The sequence below is a fragment of the Nomia melanderi genome, chromosome 6, assembly GCF_051020985.1.
Source record: "Nomia melanderi isolate GNS246 chromosome 6, iyNomMela1, whole genome shotgun sequence".
Lineage (NCBI taxonomy): Eukaryota > Metazoa > Arthropoda > Insecta > Hymenoptera > Halictidae > Nomia > Nomia melanderi.
Genome location: NC_135004.1, coordinates 8687414 through 8713102, shown reverse-complemented (window position 1 = coordinate 8713102; position 25689 = coordinate 8687414). Strand labels below are relative to the sequence as shown.

The 25689-nt window shown below is 39.9% G+C and overlaps 1 protein-coding gene across 1 annotated transcript in view; it reads right to left on the bottom strand.

Annotated features, from left to right (window-relative positions):
* The window catches only part of TfAP-2 (transcription factor AP-2), a 244862-nt gene extending 220660 nt beyond the window's left edge, over positions 1-24202 (bottom strand). The window contains exon 1 of the mRNA XM_031991390.2: positions 24060-24202. Within this exon, the coding sequence (XP_031847250.1) occupies positions 24060-24095 (36 nt within the window). The 5' untranslated portion in view covers positions 24096-24202. The remainder of the gene's footprint in view (positions 1-24059) is intronic.
* Positions 24203-25689: the final 1487 nt, after the last annotated feature.

Here is a 25689-nt window from a genome sequence, read left to right as displayed (position 1 = left end):
TTCGAAGTATCGAAGCAAGTGGAATTAAAAGAAAATTATTGAAGTACAGTATGGATTAATTATAGGGTGAAAAATGTTTGCCAAGGTAAATGGACGAGTCGTGGCGGTTCGATTAGCGTCCTTGATGCTCCCTTTGATAATTATGAAGACACTTAGCCCTCGTTCGCTGGTAACTGGTTTGCGTCACCTTGCAACTGTCCCTTTCCCTTGCTCTTTGCAAGTTGAAGGTGAGAGTCATTACTAGACCTTGGTATTTCCTTGCCGCCGACTTGGCAAGGGTCGTTACGCGTCAATACTCCGATAAAGTGGCATTCAGTCCCGTATATTTGGAATGCACAAAGAAGTTTAAATCAACTCGCGGTGAGATAATTTAACTTACCGTGCATGTCATTCTACAATTGCAATATTAATTAACAGTAACGGCTCTAAATAACCCCCGTAAAATCTATCACGAACTACCACTGATTACATACCACCGCAAAGATCGAAGAATAAAACTTCCATAAAAAACAAGTCAATATTCCAACAATCGTCCATCACTCAAACATTCGTTAAATAATGTATAATTACAAACCCCGAATAACAAAACTCTCCAAAGTGTACCTCTCCAAACATTTCCCAATACATACTCACATTATTACATACCTATAACAATCAAGTAACATATCAAAAATTAAAAGCAACACTGAAACTGTCATTGAAACAGCCAAAAATCTACGATATCGAGTCGATCAAAATCATTCGATTCTCCCAATCGTCTACAACGTTCGCGTCGCGACACGTGCACCCGTCCGCTCCCAATTTGTCCGCGCAAATGTTTTCAAAGCTCTATTTTTTTCCCCGGTGATTTGCGCTGGAATGAAATCAACGGGGCGCCGCGCGACGCGATCTCATTGTTCCCGATCTCTCACGGGGTGATAATGGACGGCCGGTGTTCCTGAAACACTCTGCGTGCTTCTTTTCAGTCGTACGAGAGGCATATTCACGTACTCGTCTGCGTATCGGTAACACTAACCCGGTCTCCGGCGCAAGCCGAACACGCCGGTTGCTCGTTTCCTCTTCTCGGCGTGGCGTGGCGTGGCGTGGCGTGGCGTGGCGGTGCCACGTGGCGCGGCGCGTGCCGCAAACTAAAAAAGACCCTACGCGCACTCGAGTCCAAGTTCAGTTGCGGGACGAATATAATTAACCATCAGTTTTAGGTTTCTTCGGAGGAACAACACCCTGATGCGCGGCCCGGTTCCCCGTTGTTCCGCTGGGGCACCGCGGCGAGACGGCAAACGAGGCGGACCAGTCGGACCAACAAGGAGAACGGGAATCGATGATTGGGCTCTGGCTGAGACGTGAGAAGCCAAAAGGCGGAACGGATTTTGCGGGTTTCGAGAGACGAATAAACGATTTGGACGATTTGATTTTGATTTATTCTAGATTTTTATGTTTGTTTGATTTTGATGTCTTCTTTGCGTGACAATTGTGTTTTGAGTATCTGATTTTGGAGATTGAAGTGTAATGCAGATTAAAGGAATATGGTAATTTGTGATGTTTAGATTGTAATTCTGTAGTTTGTAAAGGAGAATAATATTCAGAAGATTTTGAAGAAATTGTAATATTTAGAATGTTTGTTTAGGGTATTACCTTGTTAAAAATTGAGAATATAATTGGATTGATAACCTTTAGCTTTGGAGGGGTTGAAAACGTAAAGCGATGGTATTATGAATCTAAATATTTGGTAAGAAGATAAGATTTGTAGAAATATTCGGTAAATTTTAAACTGCGTCAGTAATAATATTAAGCGATGTTCAATATAGAAAAACTGTTAACGAAACTTGTTTAGCTTTAGTGAAAGGTTTAAACGTGGAGTTACAAGTTTAGCAAGCAGCTAGAACTGTGATACATGAATTAAATGCTTTATAAGTTCCAAGTTCGATGAAATCCGAGCAGATTTGTTAGTAAGGACTCCTGTAGGGTGAATTCCGTGTTCCTAATCGTAGCTGATGTCTTTAAAAACTATTCGAACCAATTTTTCATCGCGTGTCGTCAGCCGAAACAGCATCTGTGGTGGAAGCGATCGTGATTTAATTAGCAAAGTAATTGCAGGGTCGAATTCTTCGATATAGCTCAAGGGGACGTTGACGGGCTTGATTGAAACGTTGCTGGGAAAAAATAATCCAATTTGACCAAGGCGGTCGTTATAGCGTTAATTACGTATAATCTTCAACCGCAGAGCTGCAACCCTCGCAGCGGATAATAGTTACAAAACCGTTCAACCGCGCGAACTTCGATCATACTAAAGTTCCTCGGTGCATTAAGGGATGTCTCCCCCCGAAGGAAAATATCGAAGTTGCTTAATCGACTTCGACCTAGAAACCACAGTTTTCGCGATCAAAATATAATGCCGAAAGGTGGTCTCCGGTGGACAGGAATAATTATTAAAAAATTCTATATCCTCAACTGTTTACTTTTCAACGGGTAAATTAAACAAACACAACGCCACTCGAAACTATTCAATATTTACGGAAAAAAACAATTAATGTTATACGCGCAAGTAAATAAACATCAGTCGAAAATCGTTGAAAAAATGTGGTTTAGTCGATTACAGGTTAAACTGAATCATTTCCAACATTTTCCATGTCGTGTTTACATGGAAAATTGTCTGGAAGATACTTTTGTGAAGAAGCTGTCAGAAATTGTAACTCGACGAAATTCTTAACGAAATAATGAATCAGTTGCGTGTTTCAGCGGGGTACAAAGGCCGGCCGTATTCGTCGTTACGGCCGATTAATTAATCAAAAGGCCGGGCGCGCTGACAGTGGGCGATACACTTCTGGGATTGAAAAATCGACAAGCACGTGGTAAGAACACTCGAAGCCCGAACGGCTCTCGCGAAGTGCGCTTAATAGTGCCGTCTAATAAACAACGGGTCCTCGAACGCACTTCGGTTAGCAAACAAAACAGGCCCCGTTGGACACGTGCGAAGCTAAAATCATGATACTGTAAGCTACACTTTTGTTTGGCTGACCCCCTTCAGAAAGTATACCGCTTCGAGTAGGTGGGCTAACACTGGAGCGCCAAGCGGTGATCCAATTTGCGTTAGGTGATTTCGTTCAGCATAGATAATGCATTTTATTAGCGAAAGCTTCGTTGCGCCGGCATTGATCGCTTATCGGTTCCCTGGGACCGGCAAGATAATAGGATGCCCGATCGCATACGTGCGAAAGCCGATAAGTAAAACTCCAAATACACAGCGATCAAGGAATACAGCTAGAGATAGCTTCGAAATTTACATAATTAATTTTATACGGTGGGACGTCGATTAACCGAGCTATTGTCCGTGATCTAGATCGTTCGTGGTGCTTATAAGTTAAATTGGAACTCAATAAGTCATTGTTAAATAATATTCTCTTGTGAAACAATATTTTGATAAATGTCTTTATAAATTTCCTGTTTCCATTTCTTTATTTTGACTTTCAGTTGAGAAATTAAATGAGATAATCGTGGTTCTACTGTATATTTTTCCATTAAAAGAAAGCATTCAACTTCATGTAGAATGGGAAAGAAATCAAACATACCGGTCATTCTACAAACTGATAAAATATGCCCGTGTAATTCCACGCGGTGTAATGTTACAACACAGCAAAACAACGGAACGTCGAGACTGAAATCTCGTGGAACAAACAACACCTACAAGTATGTATATGTGCGACCGATCAAACACGTCGGCGGAACCTGCCACGCGTTTACATCGGATTTGCGTAGTTTAATGAAATATAAACTTGATAGAAAAGGCAATCGGAAACCGTGGCTCACACATTGCAGTTAATTAATGATATTCCTTTTACGGATCAAAAGAAAATAACGTAATGTGTGCTTCGTTCAGATTCTGTAGAACTAACCTAATATTCCACGTGATAAAAATTCGTATAACCCTACAAAAAGTAAGATGAAGGAAACTTCACAAACTTCTTAACTGCAGTATGTAAAAAAATATATTTATTACATTTTTCATTTTCAATATTCAAGAAAAATTACTTGTTACTTACATCTCAAAATATGATATCGAAAGATTTTCCCTATTATTAGTTTAATAAATATTTACTTTAATAAATTACCGATTTTTATGCATTTATGGAAAACTTGAAAGTGCAAAATTGCATAGAATGCACGCAATACGAGAAAATATATAAAATACCCAAGGTGTATTAATTTTTATAGCATTTTTCAAGAGAAACTATCCTCCATCCCTTTTCTTCTAATTATGCTCCCAACAATTCGAATTTGCATAAAGATCCGTCCAGCGATTGCGTACAAAGATAAATAAATGAATCTCGAGATTCGGCCGATCTAAGACTAGGTGTCAGAGGAACGATGCTTTCCATTCACCGTATCCGATCGCCTCCACTTCCGACTTCCGGTTACATAGCATGTCGGCCGGAGGCGGTCGCCGCCTCGGGCCAAGCCGGCCCAAAAATAACCAATAAGCGACCAATAACAGTAGACCGTTAAACCGGGCAGGAGTACGCTCTCTTCGCGAGTAAAAGAGCTACCGGTTAATTACAGGTCTAACCCCGTACTGCGGCCCAACAGCTCGAGCCCTTAATAGATCCGTCTTTCGGCCAGCGAGCCTGTACGCTCGTTGATTTCTCGCTTTCATCGCACGCCAGGTGGGAACGAGGCGACATATAAGGATTTTTACGACGGTCAAATGATCTTCCCAACCTATTCCCCTGTATTAGAAGATCCCAGATGATATCTTTAGCATGTTGTGTTTCAATCTTCTTTCGTACTCGTTAGAGGAACGAAAGAATGTTTTCAAGACAGTGACAGGTGAGTCGCGATGAAATATCGTATGTATAACAAACGACTAAATTTTTTATATTCATTTATTCGTTTAAGAAATCTCAGTGTTGCTTGTTTTAAAAGCCTTTTGTTAAGAGGAATCTTTTCTAAGCACTTTTTTAAAAATGTTTGAGAAACATTGATTTCTCATGTTACACTTTATCGTTTAATTAATGGAATTTATATCTTAGTCGTTAATGCGTTATTAATATTCTTCTAAATTCTTAATCACGGAATGACTGGTATGTCTGTCTAGTATTTGTTCTTTCTGCTTATTTTGAAAGTAGATGAGTTATGAGTTTCTGTATATAATGACTATGAGTGGTAATGAATCATTCTATATAAAAATGTATAATCTCGCAGTGATTGGAAAGATAACAACATTATAATCAAATTTTAATCAAATGATTTCGATTCAAACGTTTGATCATGATTTACCGAATGGACTTCATTCCGCTATCGCGTGCTGCGAGTGTTAATCGAAAATCTGATGTGAGGATAATAATAAAAATTGATGGTACGCAAAGCTCGACTAGTTCACGCGTGTTAATGTAAACATAAATCAGTCGCGCTGGTAATTGCGATTATTCAGAATAGACAATAATTACCGATCGCCATGATATATTGCTATCAATTCACGCTATCTGCCGATCTTAATAGTTCGACTTCACCCGGATCGCAACCGTGAACGAAGAAATTTCATAGTGAACAATGCGGGGCCGGTAAACGTTGCTTCCATCGAGCCGCGAGCTATTTTCCAACAGAAATGCGCCTCTAAATGAATATCAATACCATTGTGTCTCGACCGTAATAAAAGCTTTCTCAATCTCTGCTGGATTGAATGTTTATCATGTATATTCAATATGGAATTTCGATCTGTATCTAGTAATACTTTATTTACATCTTTATAGTAATATCTGCTACACAATAGCTTAAATGGAATTAAAATAGCTATAATCGACTTATTAGAATATCTAATGTCAGTCGATGTTAAATACGACAAGACTACTTTATGAAACTAGATTAGGATAATTCCAATCTATGAAACCTTGAATTTATTACATTACAAATTTTTTGTTAATTCTCTTTTATTTGATCAAACCAAGTATTCTTCGTACCAAATATATCTATCATCAAATTTAATAAGAACAGTTTTAAACAATAAGCACAGTATGTCCAAATGAATTCAATAAATATTACTATATTAAATAATGAAAAATTCTAAACTTATCCTCTATTGATGAAGAACAAATATCAATTATCCTTCTTCAAACACACCAATTAAAGTGGAAAAATATGAGATTGTTTAAGTAGATCGAATGTTTATTCGCGGACCACGTCGGACGGACCCCCGACATGGCCGGAAGTGATATATCGGTGGCCAATAATGGTCGTAATCTATAATCTCGTTCCGAGGGGCATTCTTCATCAATTTCGGCCACCAACACGAGAAGAAACGGTCGACAGGTTGACTTTGTTGGACGAGCAGGCGCGATTCCCAAACGGAGGCTCTTTCGGGAGTCGTGTGTTCACCACGGGGGTCGTATCCCGCAGGGCTTCAGCACCGACACCTTCCTCAGCTTCCCTCTCTCCTCATCGCCACCCTTCCTGCCCTTCCGACTTTTACTTCCTCGTATTTCTATTTATGTATAACACGCCGCGAAACTGGTCGTTTCGTTCGCCTTGTTTGGAATTCCCTCGCCCAACCGTTGATTTCCATCGCCTCATTTGCTCTTTAACTTCCATTGCCTTCCGTTCCGAATTCACTCGGCGTAAATAACATGAGATCATTGGATCGTCGCTGTAATAGGCTTTCTTCTTCTTCTTCTGTCAATTGATATCTTTTGTAGATATCTATTAAAGAGCTGTAACTATTAGACCATGATTCAAAATTGATTATTTTTGTAGGTTTTTATACAGTAGTCTTTTATAATTATGTAGCTAGTCTGGAACTGGCTGGAACTTTGAGGTATGTTTCTGTCAAATTATTTTTTTACTTCTACCATAACTTCTTAGAAGATTATACGTGTGTAACAATTATGTTTCGAACGAGCGATTTTTTTCGTTTTTAGTGTATTTATATTTTATATTAATTTCATATATATATATGTTGACACTGTTAGTACGATGGGTTTGAAACTTCAAACTGTGTAAAGAATTATATCAATTTTAATTACCATGTAGAATTGTCTCACTTTCAATTGATATTACCTTTCTGTTCATTGTTCTTTCAACAGGCGTTAACATCATATAAATAAATATTATTAGAAGGTAATCGGATCATATTTTCTTCGCACACGTTAATAATGCGCATGTAATATTATTGGACGCGAAACGATTCGCTGTTTTAATTTACCGACATTATTGCATTCCGTTCGGCGAAAGAACGATAACTGGATTATTAAGGGTATCGGAATTAATTAAATGCGTCGAAATTATTCCCGCCGGACGATGACGGAGTTGATGAAAATGTAAGTCGGCCGAATATTGGAACGGATTCGAGAGCGGTAGCGAGCCGAGTGGAAAGGTTATCCGAGCGCAGCGTTAATGAATTGATTAAAAAACAAAATGAATCATGGACGGTGAAACCCGCCACTAAAAACTCATTAAGCAACAGATTCTCTTGATGATTTATCGTAGATTATATTCACTGACTGCACTATGGGCGTAATATTAAACTACGCGAACCGTAATTCATTGCTGACGACGACGCTGTCTTGGAAAAAAGATTACCAAATTTACAAATTTTCTTTTACTCCGACTTTAACGTTCACTTTTTAATAGCGTCCGGCTGTTAACTACACCGCAAAGATTTGCCAGAGAAAATTGGTGTTTAGAAGTCTAATCGAAAAAAGGAATCACCATAAATCAGTTTCGAGTTTGAATTAATTAATTTCCAATATCTTTTTTACTGGGAGGTTGAAATGTTCAGTCATATTAATTATGTATGTAATTTCGATAATTCACGTGGCATGTAGTAAAAAATCTACTTACAATCGTTTTTCGAATATGCGAGCTTCAAAAAACTACATCAAGACTGTTATAAAATATTCACATTCCTTTATACATTTTAATACATGTTTGCATTAATAAGTATTGAAAATACCATTGTAATTTTACAATTTCTTCATCATAAAATCGGTCGTTGGACAATCATGCTTTATTCTTCGTATCCTTACACCAAAGAACACAGAACGATGATAGTATAATGAAAAACAGAAATAACAGCGAACATATATATCAAGAATTTCTATTAAAATTTCATTTCTGTGTGTCTGAAATTCAAGTTTTTACATTTGTATAATGGTAGTGTTCACTGAGCAGTAAGAAGTTCAACTTACACGAGAATAGAGAGCAAAAATCAGTTTCGATCATTTTGCACGGTTGCTGACCCATCATCGGGAACACCGAGCTGCGCCAGGTATATCCGCTAAACGACTCGTTAATTGTATTTTTAGGGGCTTCCTGCGAGAGGTCTCAGTTCCTAATTTACCGACTCGCCGGTTTGGTTTATAGGCGCTCCGATGTACCGTTTATAGTATAACCGACACCACACCTCGTTAAATCAAAGGACGGGAATATGCTTATAGCTATACGTCCTCTAAGAATTATAACCAACCGGGGGAAGCATCTTCTGGCTCGATCGAGCCGCCTTGGTCAACACGAGCATGGAACTTAATTTCCATTTCCGTTTTCTTTATCGGTGATCGACCAATCTGAAACGCCTATGACTATTACAAGGCTAGAGAAAGATCGTACAGATCCCATTATTATTCAATGATTTGTTATTTTGTTGTCCTTCTTTCAAACATTTTTTCAACGTGTCTCTTATAATGAAGATTTGTTTTTAATTTCTGCTTGAAAAGCAGCCTGGCTAAAAGTCTGAATAAAATAAATCGGCGTGTATAAAAATGCCTAACCATATTCTCTTTTCTTCTGCCGAGCTATTATGAACAGGAATAGTTAGGCTAGCGCTTCACTTGCTCCATGGAAGCAATCGTAAATAATGTTGGCGCCAAACTAGCTGTAATTTATGGCAGTTGAACTTCTCCTCCTCGTGAAATACGTCGGTACGATGAAGAATCCTTCGTCCTCGCTCTCTACCCCAACCACCTGGATGTCTTCGTTTAACCTATCGGTCGTCGTATCGTGTACCGCTGGAATCGCCTGTAAAAAACTGGATAGCCGGAACGTTATCTTCGAAACCTCTCCCGGTTTTCGACTTCTAACGAACTTCTCTAGCCTATTTGTCTTCAGTGGCGAAAGGGAATTAAATGAATGGAATTGAAGAGAATAGGCATTAGAGACAAAAAATAGATTATATACGATAATGTTCAGAGAAGAATCTTTTCGACCAAAGGAGATGAAGAGTTAATAACGAAGATTACGACGGATCTTCGTATAAGAAAAGTCATTAGTGAATTTTATCAAATAATCAAAGATCTCTTTTGGTGGAATATTGTTTACAACTGGAATCAAGTAAAATCGATCAAAACCAAAATAACGATCAACTCTTACAAAATTTCCTTCAAGTAAGAGACATCGAAAATTTACTTCTCTGCAAAATACACTGAAAGAAATTTCTCGAAAATAACAAAGTTTCTCGAGAACGTCACTCGAAAGACACCAAGCGATAGCTAAAAAAGAATAACCGGCTGCACATAAAATCTCCTCTAAAATCTCGAGGAGACTTCTCAACTAACCCAACGGCAAGGAAGTACAACTTCTTTTATCCGCTAAACCCATCTACATTGAAGTATTTTCCAGCAAGCATTCCATCAAACAGCATTTACAAAATCCCATCACCGGCCAGCAAGTAAAAAGAAGACCGTCGGAAGCGTCTGGGCTACTTCTAGCCAGCTTCGCGGTTTATTAGGTCACCCTGTACAGAAGTTCGCGGACAGGCCGGAACGCGGGTTTGCGGCGGTCGGGGTGGAGAAGAAATGGAGTAAAAGCAAAAGGAAAAAAAGTCTCCGGTGTCGGATGGACGAGGAAAGACAAAGGGGGACAGGACCAAAGGGTGGGAGGGAGAGACAGGGAGAGACAGAGAGAGGAAGAGAGAGAGAGAGAGAGAGAGAAAGAGAGAAAGTGTGTGTGTGAGAGAGAGAGAGAGGGATCAGCCATATGGACTTATCCAGCAACGTAGTCCGAAAATAATAAATCTCTGAACGTGCTGCGGGATTATTAAAAGAGTCCCTAGCTCGTTCCCCTTCGGGAGAGGAGAGCGTAGAAGAGAAACAAAACGCATTACCGTTTCTTAATGAAGCTGAGGGATACGGACGGAGGAGCCGAGGCAACGAACGAGAGGTACGGCAGGAACGCAAACCACGGACGGACGGGACCCGACGAATGGATGGACAGACACCGGGGATAGACGGACGGACAATCGGACGGACCGACGGTTCAGAACTAATTGGAGCCACGAGATATTAAGAGGAGCCAAAAGGAGACGAAAGGGAGAAGAGACAGAGGAAGTAGGCTGGAGGAAGTGGCCGAAGCGCACGGAAAAAAGGGGGGCAACGGCTACGGACCCGGCGGAGCGCGAGCTGTTTGAACGCATCATTAGATGGGTGTGTGCTGATCGAACGGAGGATGATCGCATTAACAGCTAGTTCGTCCGTGTTACGAGTTTGTTTAACGATATTACGTCCAGGTGTTTCGGAAGATTTCTGCCACGGCACGCCATGCTTCGACGAGTCGAACATCGTGTTTTCCCTATTGAAGACGATGTTTGATGAATCCTTTGTGTAAAGAGGATCGGGTATGCGAACTATTTATGATTATTTAGAGGTATTGTTATGAGATTTTGTTGCGATTTTTTTGGAAATTGTATGTAGAATAAGAAGACTGTTTGGTTTTAAGGAATTAGTAAGGATATTACTAAATGGCGTTTTATTCTTGGTATGGGACGACGATTGTGTTAGATATGATTATGAGTATTTCGAATTGTGTAGGGTAATCAGTAGACTAAGACTCTTTATAAGAATTTAAATCATCTCAGATACTTTTTGAAATAATGTTCATACTGTATAAATACATAAAACACGTAGCTTAATAAGTATATGCAATGGAAAAAGGAATGAAAAGACAATTCGAAACAGAGCTGACTACTATCAATTGACTTGCGCGTTATTAATATTTCGTCAATCTTTATGGTACTCGCACTCGAATTAAATCCTTGCCGCGGAGAATATCTAGCAACCCAGTAAAACAAATTGGCAAATTAATAATTGGTGATTAGGTAAATTAAAATCCGTGAAGGTAATTAGACACGTGCTTCGTCTTGCAGCTGTATAATTTTGGATATTGTTTTCGTCGCGAATAATTGATTGACAATAAAATAATTTATTGAAAACTGCAACAGTTCACGAGTCGAACGTTCGTTCTGATTAGATAATAATTACCAGCGAAGAGAATGAGAACTCCGAAGTGCCGTGTGATCTCGAAGTGTCAGTTGACGAAAGAAAACCAGGACGCGCCGGTCCCCAGACTGAAAGAAACCTATGATGTTATTTTAATCTATATTTTTAAGCTCCCGCAGATTATAGACATCTCCGGTTACGACAAAAGCAAAATTAGCATGCTTTTACGATAAAATCTGTGCCCTCGTATCATTATCAAATTATGGCTCGCTGATGATCGTAATCAAACTGAGATGATTCACCTAGAAAAACGCCCTCGTCGTGACGGTCCCTTTCTTTTTATTTTTCATTCCTATTCAGAATGCGTCCAATAAAACACTTTGAATATCAAATGAGACACGAGGGAAATAAAAGACCGATCGGGGACGGTTAACGTTACCATAATTAACGAGATAAAAGAATCTGTTATTGTGCATAATAATATTATAACCGACATAAAAGAAAGTTGTGACGATCCTTTTCGAAAAATGGACGCGTAAAAAAGTTATTACATGGATACAATCAATCCGACTCCATTAACCGCTATAATTTACGACGATTAGCAAAGGAAGATCTTTATAGAAAAATATGTTCTCTTTTTATTTGCCGACTGACCAGACTCACGAAAACGACTTTTCCGATTAAAGGACACGCGGTTCCTCTTTTTCCCTTTCAGATGAAGCTTCCATTCGGTCACGAGGTCTCCAAGTTCAGCACTTTAAAAGTGTATTCCTTCAATTTTCCAGTTGAGCAAGCGACGGTTGAAGGGCTCTTGTGCGTCTGGCAAAGCGTGCACTATCCTGTTACGCGATCTCTCCCAGTCCGCAATCAAAATTCAAATCACACTTTTACAGCCGAACATAAAATCAATATTCGCCCTTTGGACACGTCCCTAAATTCCATGGAAAACAAATCAATGCCCGGTCCGCGTTTAAAGACAAGAAACAAACAAATAAACACGTCGATGTTTTATTCGAAACAAAAAAGAGAAAAACTTTGCTCTGGGTCGGTTTGAAAGTTTCTTATAGCTAATAATAACAAGAAGATAATGTCTGTATAGAAACACATTAAAATTAAATTATTCACGATACGTATGGTCTATTGAGATTTGTTATAGTAACCAATTATTCGTATCCTGCATTTCGAAACGTTCGTTATTACTTTATATTCACAACAAAGAAGTTTCTGTAATTTTTTTAAAAAAAAGATGGTATTGGTCGAGAAAAAATTCCAAGTTCATTTGAGAAAATAATATTAATTTACTTCTGAACTTCCTGCAGTTTCAGCATAACTGTTGCAATGAATGAAAGAAAGAAGAATACTCAATAGAAAGAAAATAATAAATAAAATAGAATACTAATAGAGAATTTGTGTATAAAAAGAACAGTTACAAGCCTCGGAAATTCGGTTTCATTGACAACATAAAACCAAGTTAACCTGAGCTTGATCGTTAAAAACTTACGAGCAGTTTTTCAAAAAGCGGCTCTCTTTCACGACTATTTATTACGCCGCGCACTGTCTAGCCCTCGCCGGGATTTCTTTACACTTTCTTGTTACAACGATTACGGTCACCAGAATGCGCAGAACGGAACGGCAACCGGTGTGTACCATAATTCTTCAATCTATTAAAATCCCGATTACCTTACAAATCAAACGGTCCCGAGCTTCCGCGAACTGCGGATGATTTACAGACAACATAATTAACACGTTTATTACGATTTTACAGTCCTCGGATCGTTAAAGCTCCCACGGAACGTCGTCCACGGGTGTCTACGATAATTTCACAGTCGATCGGTGGCAGCGATTCGGTAAAAAGACGGGACAGATATCGCGTGCGTAGGTGCCAGAGCATAATATGATAATGCGTTCATTAAGATTTCACCGTGTCCGAGATCATTATGCGTGCCGGCGCGCGTGCACTGCCGGGTACTTTTAATGTAATATTAAGAATTACCTAAGTCGCGGTGCCGCGGGTACGTTGCGAAACCAATTGAAACGGATTCGGTCGGTGTGTACGCGTTTTCTTTGCGTATACCTGTCAACACGAAAAAATAGATCCCCTGATGGCTGCGAAGTCGAAAGTGTAGCAAAACGAAAAGAAAGAAGCATCCCAGGCATCCGGAATAGTGCCCTTATAAATGGTTTTTCTATATTGCCTCGTGTCTGGCTCACGTTGGACATGGACATGGGTTACCAGTTCATTTAAATAAGTTAAGGGTCTCGCTTAGTGCCTTAGCGGGTCCATTACAGCTGGGCAAAAGCGGCTAATTACCTGCCTGACGTGAGTTATAAACCCCTCTCCGGCCATCGCTCCCACCTTTGAATATTTTTAACCGGATCTCTCGATTTTTACAATGAAAACGTCCTCCACCACGGCGCGGGCCCCGGCTTTTACAACGCGCCCGGCCATGGGTTTAGTATCGCTACAGGGATTACTCGATGCGCATACATACACCGCGAACGGTACTCGGGTAATAGGTGCCAGTTACGTTCAAACATCGACATCGGACGCTGATGTTAATTAAAATTATTGGAGAACGGGGAGGGGAGTGTAGGTACAAGAGCCTGAAAACCCTTCGCGACTAAACGATTTAATGCTGATAATGGCTACTTAGTGTAGATTCGAAGCGTTTCCTTGTTTGTTGTTATCGTATTGTAATTTATCGTTCACTAATTCGTGTCGTGCTTACATAGTGATAAAATCGGTCGATACTAGGTTAGTATTCGTTGTGGGAAATTCGGATCTTGGGTATTTGTTATCAATTCATTTCGCGCACTTTAATTTGTATGGAATATATATCTTTTTCCTTGCTGCTTTTTGATATTCTGTTAATACCAGACGCATATTTTGCGACGTAAAAATGTATTTGCTAAGTTGATAATAATAAATAAAATACAAAAGCAAGAAACAGAAGCACGTAGAAAAGAAACAAAGAGAAATGAGAGCGAATAACAAGAGGGGAGAAAAATATATTATGATACGTGACTTTTCATAAGTTATTTCTTATCATTTGTTTTACCTCTATTGGATTACTTTGGAAAAATATGACACTCATTGACACATATAAAACAATTGAATGGTAAACGTTTGCTTTTGTTTAAAATGCGTAACTCCAGGATGAAAATGATCATCGTGAAACACGGGCGCAGACATTTACGTCAGTTTTCATACACAACGGTCGGTACTGAATAAAAACAATCGCGCGTCATGACAAATGCTCGGCCTCCGCTTTGCGGGAAAAACGTTGCAAACAAAGAGAAGGACGAGTTTGTTCACTAACTGTGCAAATGGCTGTTAATGCGCGATCGGTTGAACCCCGGTTTTTGCGTTACTGCGACTCGCAGACGGGACGGACGAGCAATTTCTGACAGTTGAAATTTTGTAACAAACGATCGGGAAGGCGGTCCCTTTTGGACAGAAAATTAATCTAGTTTGTCATAACGTGGGCGGGTTAGTTCAAAGTGCCGCTAATGAGAAAAAGGCCGACCCGCGTCCTTCTTATTTGTCAATGGGATCATCGTGCCCATGAATCAACCCCGAGAGATGCTCGCTTGGGTTACTGAACCGCGTGGGTACGATTTGATTATTTTTCTTTAAGCAGACATGACTCAATGAAATTCATCGTTTTTTAAAGGAACATGCGTAACTGATACACGATTTGCCTGAAATAATCATTAACGATTTGCAAACGGAAATAGTACATTAAGCAGGAATTTTTATGGTTGTTTCAGAAAATTTCTTGGATCATCATCTGAATTTTCTTAGTTTGCATTGTTCATTAGTTTTTCTATATCGCTATTCTAATTTGGAATATAAAATAATGTACCTCTTTAAGTGATAAAGTAATAAATGTAATAAAATAAGAAGTTTCGACATTAAGGTGGTTATGAATTTTTAGTTTTTTATTTTATATTATTTTAACTGTTTGCCGTATAATATCTGATCAAACATGGAATGAAAATATTGAATCGAATTTAACGTTTAGCAATACTTTTCAGTCCACATTAATTGAAATCTGCAGGTGAATCGTGAAAATGAATTATAACACGAAAATTAATGAAAAAGGAATGTGATCTTCGTTGATCATTGTGACCATGTCTTCGACAGATACGTTGATTATCTAAGATGGCGATGAACGCCATGCGGAACAATGTCCGCGTTTTCTTTAGATCCGATAGTTCAATTTTGCGTGCAGTGGCCCTAAAAAGCCCTGCGGGACTGGTTAGCTTTGGTTAGTGGTCGTGGAACGATGCGAACGACACGAGCGGCTGACGAGATAGACAGACACTAGGGCGGAGGGAGTCTATTTCATGGTTAATTTGGCTAACTCGATTTCACCACCACCATCCCGACCAGCAACTACCACCCTCGAAAAACCAGGACCACTAAACTAGATATAGAGTGGATTCGACGGTCACCCTTCTCCTAACGCATAGTTTGCGGGTTCATGCTTGCGGGAGATGCGAAAATGTCACTGTGCGTTACGCAGCCATGTAAATGTTCGTTATTTTCAATCTAAATAAAAGTGTTCAATACACTTATATTATTCGAAGTTACTTGATCTATGTTACAGACTCTTCCACAAGAATGCTTTGTGTTGAAACAAATTAAAATTGAAAGATTGATTTCGTTGCACGAAAATAGCTCCCAGTTTTTTATACTGTTCACAGCTACATCAACCTCTGGCTTTAATCGACTAGACCCATTCTTCGAAACTGAAATAATCCAAACACAGAAAACTGAAACAAACATTACTAAACAAAATCCACGAACGTTAAACCCAAAAATTACAAATCATATTAACCAACAAATCGTAAATGCTTGATTGCAAATGATCCTCGTCATCCCGAATTCCCGTTGCTCGCAAAATCTCCGCATCCAGAAAGCAACAGAAAAAGTAACAACTCACAGTAGCAAATCCGTGAAAGAAGAACAACAAGAACAAGAACAAGAAGTGGCGTGCTGTTTGTCCCGAAAGCCGAAAGGCAGGAAGAAAACTGAAACGGAAGGCGAGTGTAAACGAAAGAAAAGTCGCGTGCAGAGGACAGTGTGTCCGTTAGATATGCAAAAGGGAAATCCTTTGTTCCGTGGTACATAAGACGACGACGGACGGCGGCACTAGCCCATCCGTTCGTCGTCTTAAACCTCGTCGTTCCGCCACCGTCGCGGATGCTACCCCCGCTGAGGAGCGGTGCCGAGGTGAGCGCGGAGCAGAGCACTTTTTCTGACAAGCCGAACCGGGCCAGCGTCGTCAACGTCGTGTCTACCGGCTCTCTCACGAATGACAAAGGGAAGCATTCTCGGAGAAAAAATCTCGGGAAAAGTTGGAAGCAAATATTAGTTGAACACTGGACTAGTCATTATTTCTCTTTGTGCTTGCAAATGCTACTCGCTACGGTGTCTTCCGCAAAAGGGCAGAACAAAGGAGCATGTCATCGTACAGCCAACCTACCCTCTCTCTCTCTCTCTCTTTCCCCATCCTTGCCTCGACGTTCACCTTCTCCCTTTCGTCCCTCTCTCTCTCTCTCTCGCGCGCGCGCTCTCCCTCTTTCTCTCTCTGCTTCTGCATCTATCCTTCTTCCTCATCGACGCCCCCACCTCCACTATCTCCAACCACCGTATACCACCTACTACCCACCCGTTCTTCTATTTCTGCTCTTCTCCCCTTCCGACCACGGTTTCGCCTCGTCGTTCTCTCGCCTGCCTCCACCCTTCGTTCTACGTTCCTTCCTTCGTTCCTTCTCGCTCCCTCGCCACTCTGTCCCTATCTCCCTCCCTCTTTTTTATGCTGGAGTCTTAATTACTGGAAGCAGAACGGGTTAAAGACTAAAACACAAGCCGACATCGCTTGACTGATCACGGCGCGTCGCGTCTGACGTCCGTGCCAAATGAAACGGTCTAGAAAAATTATTATTGCGGAAAGCGCGGGACACCTGCTTCGACTCTGCGACACGGAATTTTCTTTAAGGGCTGAAACGCTCGGATAAAGATCGGCTGTCAGTTGCTTTTGATTTCAATTTTGGAAGCGGGTGGGTTTGGTTTGTGTTTTACGTTGGAGTGAATCGTTTGGGGATTTAGGATTGTGAGATCTGTGTTGTTGTTTCTTTAGTATTTAATATAGGGATTGTGGGAAGGGTATGGAAGTTGTAAAGATAGGTTATGTGAAGCAACAAAATAATTATTTAAGTACAATCAGAAAAAATACAATTGTTGTATGAACTTTTATAAATCTTATATAATCTTTTTCTTGTCCATTGGAGCAAGGGAAAAGTAACATTCATAGGAAGCGATTGTTATTTATTATTTAAAAATTTTAAATAATACGCACTAATGACATTCAATGTAGATTTTATTAACTTCTTCATCTGACAAGAACATTAATATCAAATTCTTTAAAAAGAATAAATTTCTACTCGCGAACAACTCCACGAACTGCGAGTGAAAGTCTTTTCCTGATCATGATTGTCGTCACCCCCGTGTCACCCTCTTGGTCGTAGCATTTTTTCACGTTAACGTCGAAAGTCATGAAAGTTATCTTCCACGGTGGAATTGCAGTGCCCTGAAACACGTGCAACTGAATTTGCCTTCTGCATTATACAGGAATGTGTCTCGTGACATGCTCGGCATACACAAGCGTGCGCGGACAAAGTGGCACAGCCCTTTGTGCCCGATGGGGTGACAATGGACCTCGCTCTCCGCATTGTCACTGGGTTAACCAACGTTTTCAGGGGATATCGCGGATGTTTGGCATCGCCGTGGCTCGGCCAACATCAGCTCATCATCTTTTATTCAACCCTTTGCGTGCGGCATGCTGCGAACGTGACTCGCCTGTGGAACTGTAATTACTGAACATCAGCCACCTATGTTTTAGAGCATTCCTGTTTCGCTCTGCGTCGAAGTTTGAACGTTAACAAAGCCACCTTAGTACGCAATGTGTCTCTCCTGTTGCGTGGAGTTTCTGTAAATTAAATAAATGCAGCTTCTGTGCCGTTCCACGAGAATTGCCACCATAACGCGGTCACGTATATCTTTGCAGGAGACCACAAATTGAATTACGATGAAGCATAAAAAGCTACGATCTACAGTTATAAATGATTTCGAATATAATGAAAGTGAACATTCGAAGTTTGTTACAGTTATAACTACTACTTACCGCACAAAAGCAAACCAATAATTATATGGAAACAAAAAACACTCTTCTATTTTCTTTCTTTTGATTCTAATTATCGTAAGCAAATAAAATATCTTTGAGCAGTAATTTTCTTCAGCAGTAAAACCATTTTATCTCATAAAAATATCTCAATAGAAAATGAAAAGAAATTAAAAGTAACATTCCAGCTACTTCCGTTCAAAGATTTCAATCGTATATGTGAAACAAAATACCAAACTAAAGGTTAGATCCAGCAGACTGAGTTACAGTTGATCTTGAGCACCAGGAAAGGGGGCATCGTTTATTTGTCAAACAACCGACTCATTTAATTTCGAGTATACTTCTGGCAAACCGAAAGTGCTACAGTCGTGCGAGATTTCCCTCGAAAAAATTTGGCGGCAATCGCTTAATCTAGAAATCTCCAAAGCGCAGCGAGGAACGTCAAACGCCAGAATGAAATCGAAATTAAATTTCTAATCCCCCGCGATACCCCTTCGTTGCGACGAAGATCCCTCCCTCGTGAAACCATCACACGATTACGCTAATTCGGGTATCATTTATTTTTCGTTCACCCTTCCTCCTCTTTCTTACCCTCCATTACTCCGCTCGCTGGGCAAACGAATCCCCTGCCCCGCAGCCCTCTCCTATCGGTGCCTCGTAAACGGCTCGACAGATCGAGCGACTTTGAAGTGCGCGGGGTTTTTTGATGTAGCCACCAACTGTTCCTACCTCGTTCACCATGCAAAGCAGTGAATCACGCATTAGGCCCAAGATCAAGCGACAAATCAACCAAGTGATCGACCGGAAGACAAACGTTTTCATTACGCCTTCGCTAATCCCGGTAAGCGTATTTGCATTTTCATTTAGGAAAGAACATAGTCAAAGCTTCGAACGAACGAAATAAGGACGTACTAAGAACTGTAAACCATAAAACGATAATATACCATTGTATTTTTAATATTTCTCTCAACCAACGAAATGCACAAAACAATTTTTTCTCGTTCAATGTTTCAAGATCAATCACAATGAAACAAGAACTCACATATTAAACCCTGCAAACCAGAAACCTATAAGATACCATTAAATGCTCAATATTTCTTTTAATCAACGCTACAAAACAGTCGTCCTTTACGTTTCATTTCTGTTTCAAGATCGATACCGTCTACTTCGATGAAGATAAAGTCCCTTGAAAAGCATATCGGATCCAAAGGGAAGCTACAACCATTTATGTTTGCGCGCTTTTAATGTATTAATCGCTGGAAACGTCCATTTCCTATATTGTTTCAGTATTCCTGTATTATGTAATAAAATGTCACGGAACATTCACGGACGTTCCATTCCGCTTTGAGTCCGTTGGGAAACAGTCAGAGGGAACGGTGGTCAGACAGGTAATAAGAAGAATGTGTAAAAACATGGCGGAAGATGCGGGGGATCAAGGGTGGCTGAAGGGGGGCAGCAGAAAGAGAGTGTTTGCACATTTTCCAATAAAGTGGGATGCGGACGCGTGGCGGAGGCGAGTGGCGGGTCATGTCCTTGCTTGAAATAACAGGGGTGCCATCGTACGCAGAATTAATACTCCGCTCTCACGTGGCGGATTTCTCATTTTCTCTTTCTCCGGCTCCCGTCACCGATCGTTCGCGTTCTTATTCGCTCGGTGTACCCTCCGCGTCGGTGTCCTTTTCCATCTTGCACTGTTCGTTGGCCGCAAACGATAGGAAAACCGCAAAAACCGCACGGCCGTCCTCCGAACGACACGTCGATGATATTTCATCGAAGGGCGACCGCGTGCACGCACGTGCGCCCGTGCTTTCGCCCGGATTCAGAAGAGTTAAGACTCTTGACCACGGCGGTTTCGTGTTCCCCGCATATTTGTCTTCGGCGTCCACTCGACTTTCGCGCTCGTGTTCGCGCGTTAAAACGGCCGGCCGCGTCACGGGGCGAGGATGCGTGCTTCGGGTTCGATTAAGTGAACAACGGGGCCCGGGGATGAGTTTTACGATTTCCCTAGAACCCTCCCCGCCGCTGTCGCTCCTCTCGCATAAATTGTGCCCAGTATTGTTGATCAATTGAATTATTTGCGTCGAGTTCTCCTTTCGGTTTTGCTGTTTCGTGCAGTGGAAGCTCGTGGGATAGGCGATGCTTAATTTTGTGGGTGTTTCGCGGTGGAACTACTTGGTTTTGCATTGTTCGTGATGGTTCAATTATTATTTTGAGTCAAGTCGAAATTTGTGGAAGGATATAATAATGTAGGAGTGTAATTGTTGACTTTTGAAAAAGATAGGATTTTCGATATTGGTTATATCCATTGGAACTGTCTAGTTTCTCTGAAGTTTAAAGATTTTCAGGAACATTTAATTTCGAATAGTTAACTTTTCTTAGTGCTTCGTTTATAGGCAGGGTTCTTATGAATCGTTATTAATTGTTCTTCAGCGAAGGTCTCACACGTTTGAGAAATCATTTGCGTTATTATGGGATAGGTAACTTACTTCAACGACGAATGTAGTAAATCTGTGTTTGCAAATGAAAGATTCGAAAATTGCGTTACTTGAAAGTAATTTCGGGCATTTCCACGGACGGGTAAGTAATAGAACGCGATACCTTGATGGTTCGGAATTGAAGCGAAACATCAAAAGATGAACTTTAACTGTGTATAGTACGTGGAGCCGGAAGGGGCGGTTACAACGCCAAAACTACCGTCTTTTAGGTAACCTAGGCAAAGCTAGCGAAGTTCTCTAACAGCATAATTCGATATGGGCCGAGTCTGCCTAAGCTTGTTTCCGTTATCCGCCATGGTTGAGGTCTTACATTTCCTGCCGTCACTATGTGATTTCCGTGGCTACCGTAGGGGAGTTTTGATACGCGCCATACTGTGTCGAATATGTCGCGACGATTACCGAACTTTTTCATCGCGAGAATGACCTTTTTTCCACCTTTAACCGCGACCGTATTAACTTTTTTATCTGCTACAGGGAATTCCTGTTGCTTGAAATCTGACATGCGCGATCAATTTTCGTGGACCACCTTTGATTTATTCACTCGACGAACCGCAGCTGCTTCTTAACCAAGATTACTGTACAACACGCAACAAATATGTCCGTAAAAATTTGTACAAAGCATCATATTAACAATAATTTTACTAATTGTAGTTATTATCTTTCTTATTAAATTAAAAAAATACATTAACTTCAATAATATCTCTATGAAAAACTAAATATGTAATATAAATCACAATTAATTTCACTAAAATTGTCACTGAATTTTACGAACACAATTTATTAATTAAACCAAAGGTTCAGGGCAGAAGACGGTATTAACACGTCGTCCAGTGGAGCGTTCCAAACGGAATGTGACAAGATAAGCATCGCAACATAAAGTAGGTGTTATAAAGACGGTTATGTTTCGCAAAGGACACGCATCCTTCGAAGAAAGGGCAGTCTTCAACGTCCAAAAGACGTGTATCGAGACTCGCGAGTGCGTGCCGAATGTAACCCAAACCGCGCCCGCCTCGGCGCACATTTTTCAACATTACGCAGGCGTAATCCTGTTCGTTCGGTCCCCCTCGTCAAGTTCGTAATGTCGGGACGCGAATCGAGCGTCGCTAATTTACCCCGATAATGACTGCAACTACAGCCGAGAATTAAGCGGCAAAAAGGAAACGGGGGGAAAACAGTTGCTCGGTTGGTTTCTTCGTGAACGAGCGAGGATCCTCGGTGATCACCGCGCGACCACGGAAGATTGATCTATCCTCCGTGATCCGTGACGTTTATTAGAAGGGACGCGAGGCGAGAGGATCCGTCGGTTTGTTTTGTCCACTTTGCGTGCGTCGGTAAGAGAAAATGATAAGACGTAAGGCTGCTCGTTAAATTTTATTGTACGCCACTTTCAGAAGACGGAAGACGAACAAATAAATTTGAGGGAAGAGTTTCACGTCGTTGACAGAGAAATGATTTTACAAAAACGATGTGGGCAAGTATTGCTTACGCGCGATTGAACTAAAATATATTTATGACTGTATTAACAGTGCTAGTTGATTGAATATGAATAAAGAACAGGCAGAAATTTGAGTTTCTAAAAGTGGTAAGAGAGGATGAATGTTATAGTAGGATAACGCAGTTGTGAATATTGTTGGTTTGACTGAAAATTACTTTTGACAAATTAGTGAGCAATCTGAATATTACTTGTAGTTTAAAGTCTAAAACTCTTACCAGTTGATAAGTTGAACAGTGCATTTAATTTTTTACTTTCCATGTATATTCAAAATTAGATACATAGTGTAAAATTCTTATATCTTATCATTAGATCCAGTAGTGTATGGTCGTGACTAGGGGGTTTCTACAGTAATCGTGTCAAATTGAGGCACGCGACTGGCGATTTTAGGAACATCGCCTTGAGCGATACTCCACAGTACCCAGTTTTTATTCCAAACACAGTGAAATGAATTTCCTGTTTCTTTCTACGTTAAATTTACTTCGACGATGACTTGCTCAAAGAATTGTTAAATATTTTACCACATGTATAACTATATAAATATTGCGAATATAAATAACACTTGAATAATATTTTTCTTGGAGTAATTCTCGAAATTTATGTAGAGAAATTAAACGTGCGAATACTTTTTGTACTTGGTGTAATTCAATAAGGGATGATGATAAATATTCTGTAATTGAAATGTGGAAATGATTCAGTTAGAAAGTTTGAAGTGATGCTCCCTTACACTTAATCATACTGTTTAAGAAGATTAGATGTATTACCAGGTTTATAGAATCCTATCGCACTACAATAGCATGTTATAGAAACCTCTTTTAACTTTCTTATCGGTGCTATTTAATGGGTTATCTCAATTGCACACCATAAGATCGGAATATTACTTTCAAAATGTGTTCTCGAGCTGAACGTTTTATATTGCAGCGCGCTTTAAACGCGTTAGCGAATCTAACGTACACTGAAATCAACCGTGACCGTTCAATATAGTTTGAAAGCAATCTATCCGCCAACAAACATTTATTTTCTGAATTACCGCACTTTACGCAAACTAGATAGCACCAATTTCTACAGCACACAGAAAACAATGTATCGTCCGAGTCGCAATTCCAAGCGAATTTCATGAACTTTTTTGTTCCAATAGCTTGTAAAAACATCTGTGATTATTATTAGAAAAATGAATACCACTCGTTACTAACATATTGCGAGTGTTAATGCATTTATAGATTTTAATCGCATTTTACAATTTACCATATTCTACATTTTACATTTAATTTAATTTGATACACATGTTCTCAAGAAACACGAAAAATATTATAACATGAAAGATAATATTCTCCTGTATTTCTTTTACACATTCGTAGTTAGTTTAAAATGATAAAGTTGACTAAACAACTGCAGTTTATTTAACATCATGAACTATACAAAATAATCAACATCATGTATGATCACTATATATTTATGTTTACAAGTATACTACTCTCTTCAGACAGGTTTTAATATAACTCTTAACATTTTAAACAATTCTGCATAAAGACATATTCATTTCAAATGTTCACACATATAATAATTTTGACTGATTTATTTATTTGACAAGGTTTTAATGCAGATCAAAACGTTTTATTATCTTTGATTCCAACTCTAGAATGTGTAAATAATTAGGAATGCGAGTGAGAAAAGATTTAACACTTACCTGCCACGCGTTGGAGTCCAGGGCAAGGTAAGACATGTTGTTAGTGTCCTCCGTGGCTGTGAAAGTGTTGGGAACCCTCAAAACCTGTCGCTGGTCAGCACCTTATCAATGACAGCTTCTCACTCACGTCCCGAGACGATCGGTGGGCGGCATCTTCCGTCGGTGACTTCGACAGCGCATGAAACGCTCTGAAATATTTTCGCTGGATTTTAAAAGCGTAATAAATTCGAAAATCGTATATCGTGTTCCTGCCCGGGATTACGGGCAACTTGACAATCGGTAGCTACGCTGAAATTTGATTGTCAATTTAATATAATGATAAACCGGTACTGCTACAATTGAAAAAGAAAATATATGTGTACGTGTACAACATGCCCCGTGAGCGCGCTTGTCTATTGAAAACAGAGAAACGATATTGTCGTTCATGAACGAACGAAACAATGAATAATGAATTAAATTGGAATGTAATCATAAAATATAAACAACTTGTCGGCAGGCCAGGAAACAGTTCCCCCTTCGTATTTTTCAAATTAATCATTGCTTTATTTGTAGTTGGTAAATTTTTCCGCTTCAAAGGAAAAGTTCATAATGTAAATCGCGATGCACAATATAAAATTAATGTGCACGAGGCAGCTCTGCTTCTTTACATCCGATTGCAGACATGAGGGATTTTAATTTTTCACTCATTCACGTCAAATATATGAACAAATAAGCCCTTGAATACTCGTAAAATCGAAAATTTACGTAAATATGTTTTGTCCTTGATTTTTCTAGAATAATTTTTATTTATTAACTTAATGACAAACCATAGTTCCCGGTGAAGTATCGGAAGTTATGAACGTTTATTATGGTAGAAATGTTTCAGGGACGAGATCCGCGAAACTTCGAAATGGTAGAAGGAAAATGGAAAAACTTGCAAACAACGAGTATTCATGAAGAAAACAAACAATCTTCTAGAAACGGAGCCAACGTCCAAGGAAAACAGGGAGCACGAGACGAACGAAAATTGAGAGTCCGAGGAAAAATACGAATTACACTTTCCCCGTTTTAAGTCCTCAGGCGTTCCGTCAACGGATCGAGAACTTAGTTAAGCAAAGTTAAATACCACTCCCCGACGTGGTACGGCCTTGCACTTCCACGGAACGAAAAGATAATTCGGATTCTACGCGATAATTCGCACTCGACTTTGTGCAGCATTTCATCGAACTATTTCGTCATTATTCTTACCAGGACACTGGATACGGTCAATCTGCCGGCACAATGTTAAACGTCATGATTTCTTATAATTTTCTATACGAGACACAATAAAAGATAACAGCTGTAAATCATACCAGTTTCCAATGTAAAGACGTCAACGCACACAATCTCAACTAAAAAATTGCCACCATCTAAACTCATTTGAAGAATACATGGGTTACCGTTGCAAGTTCCCTCGAAAAACCAAAATGGGAAGAACAATTATTTTGACATTCCTGTCACCAAAAGGTTTCATATTTGTATCACCGCGAGAAACGCCGCGAAGATGGCAAGGTAAAAACAGAAATACGTGAAATCGCCGTACCTCGTCCCCTGTCAGGCACAATCCGTCACTCGCCACACAAGGAAACAAAATTGCGGCAAATAAAGGACG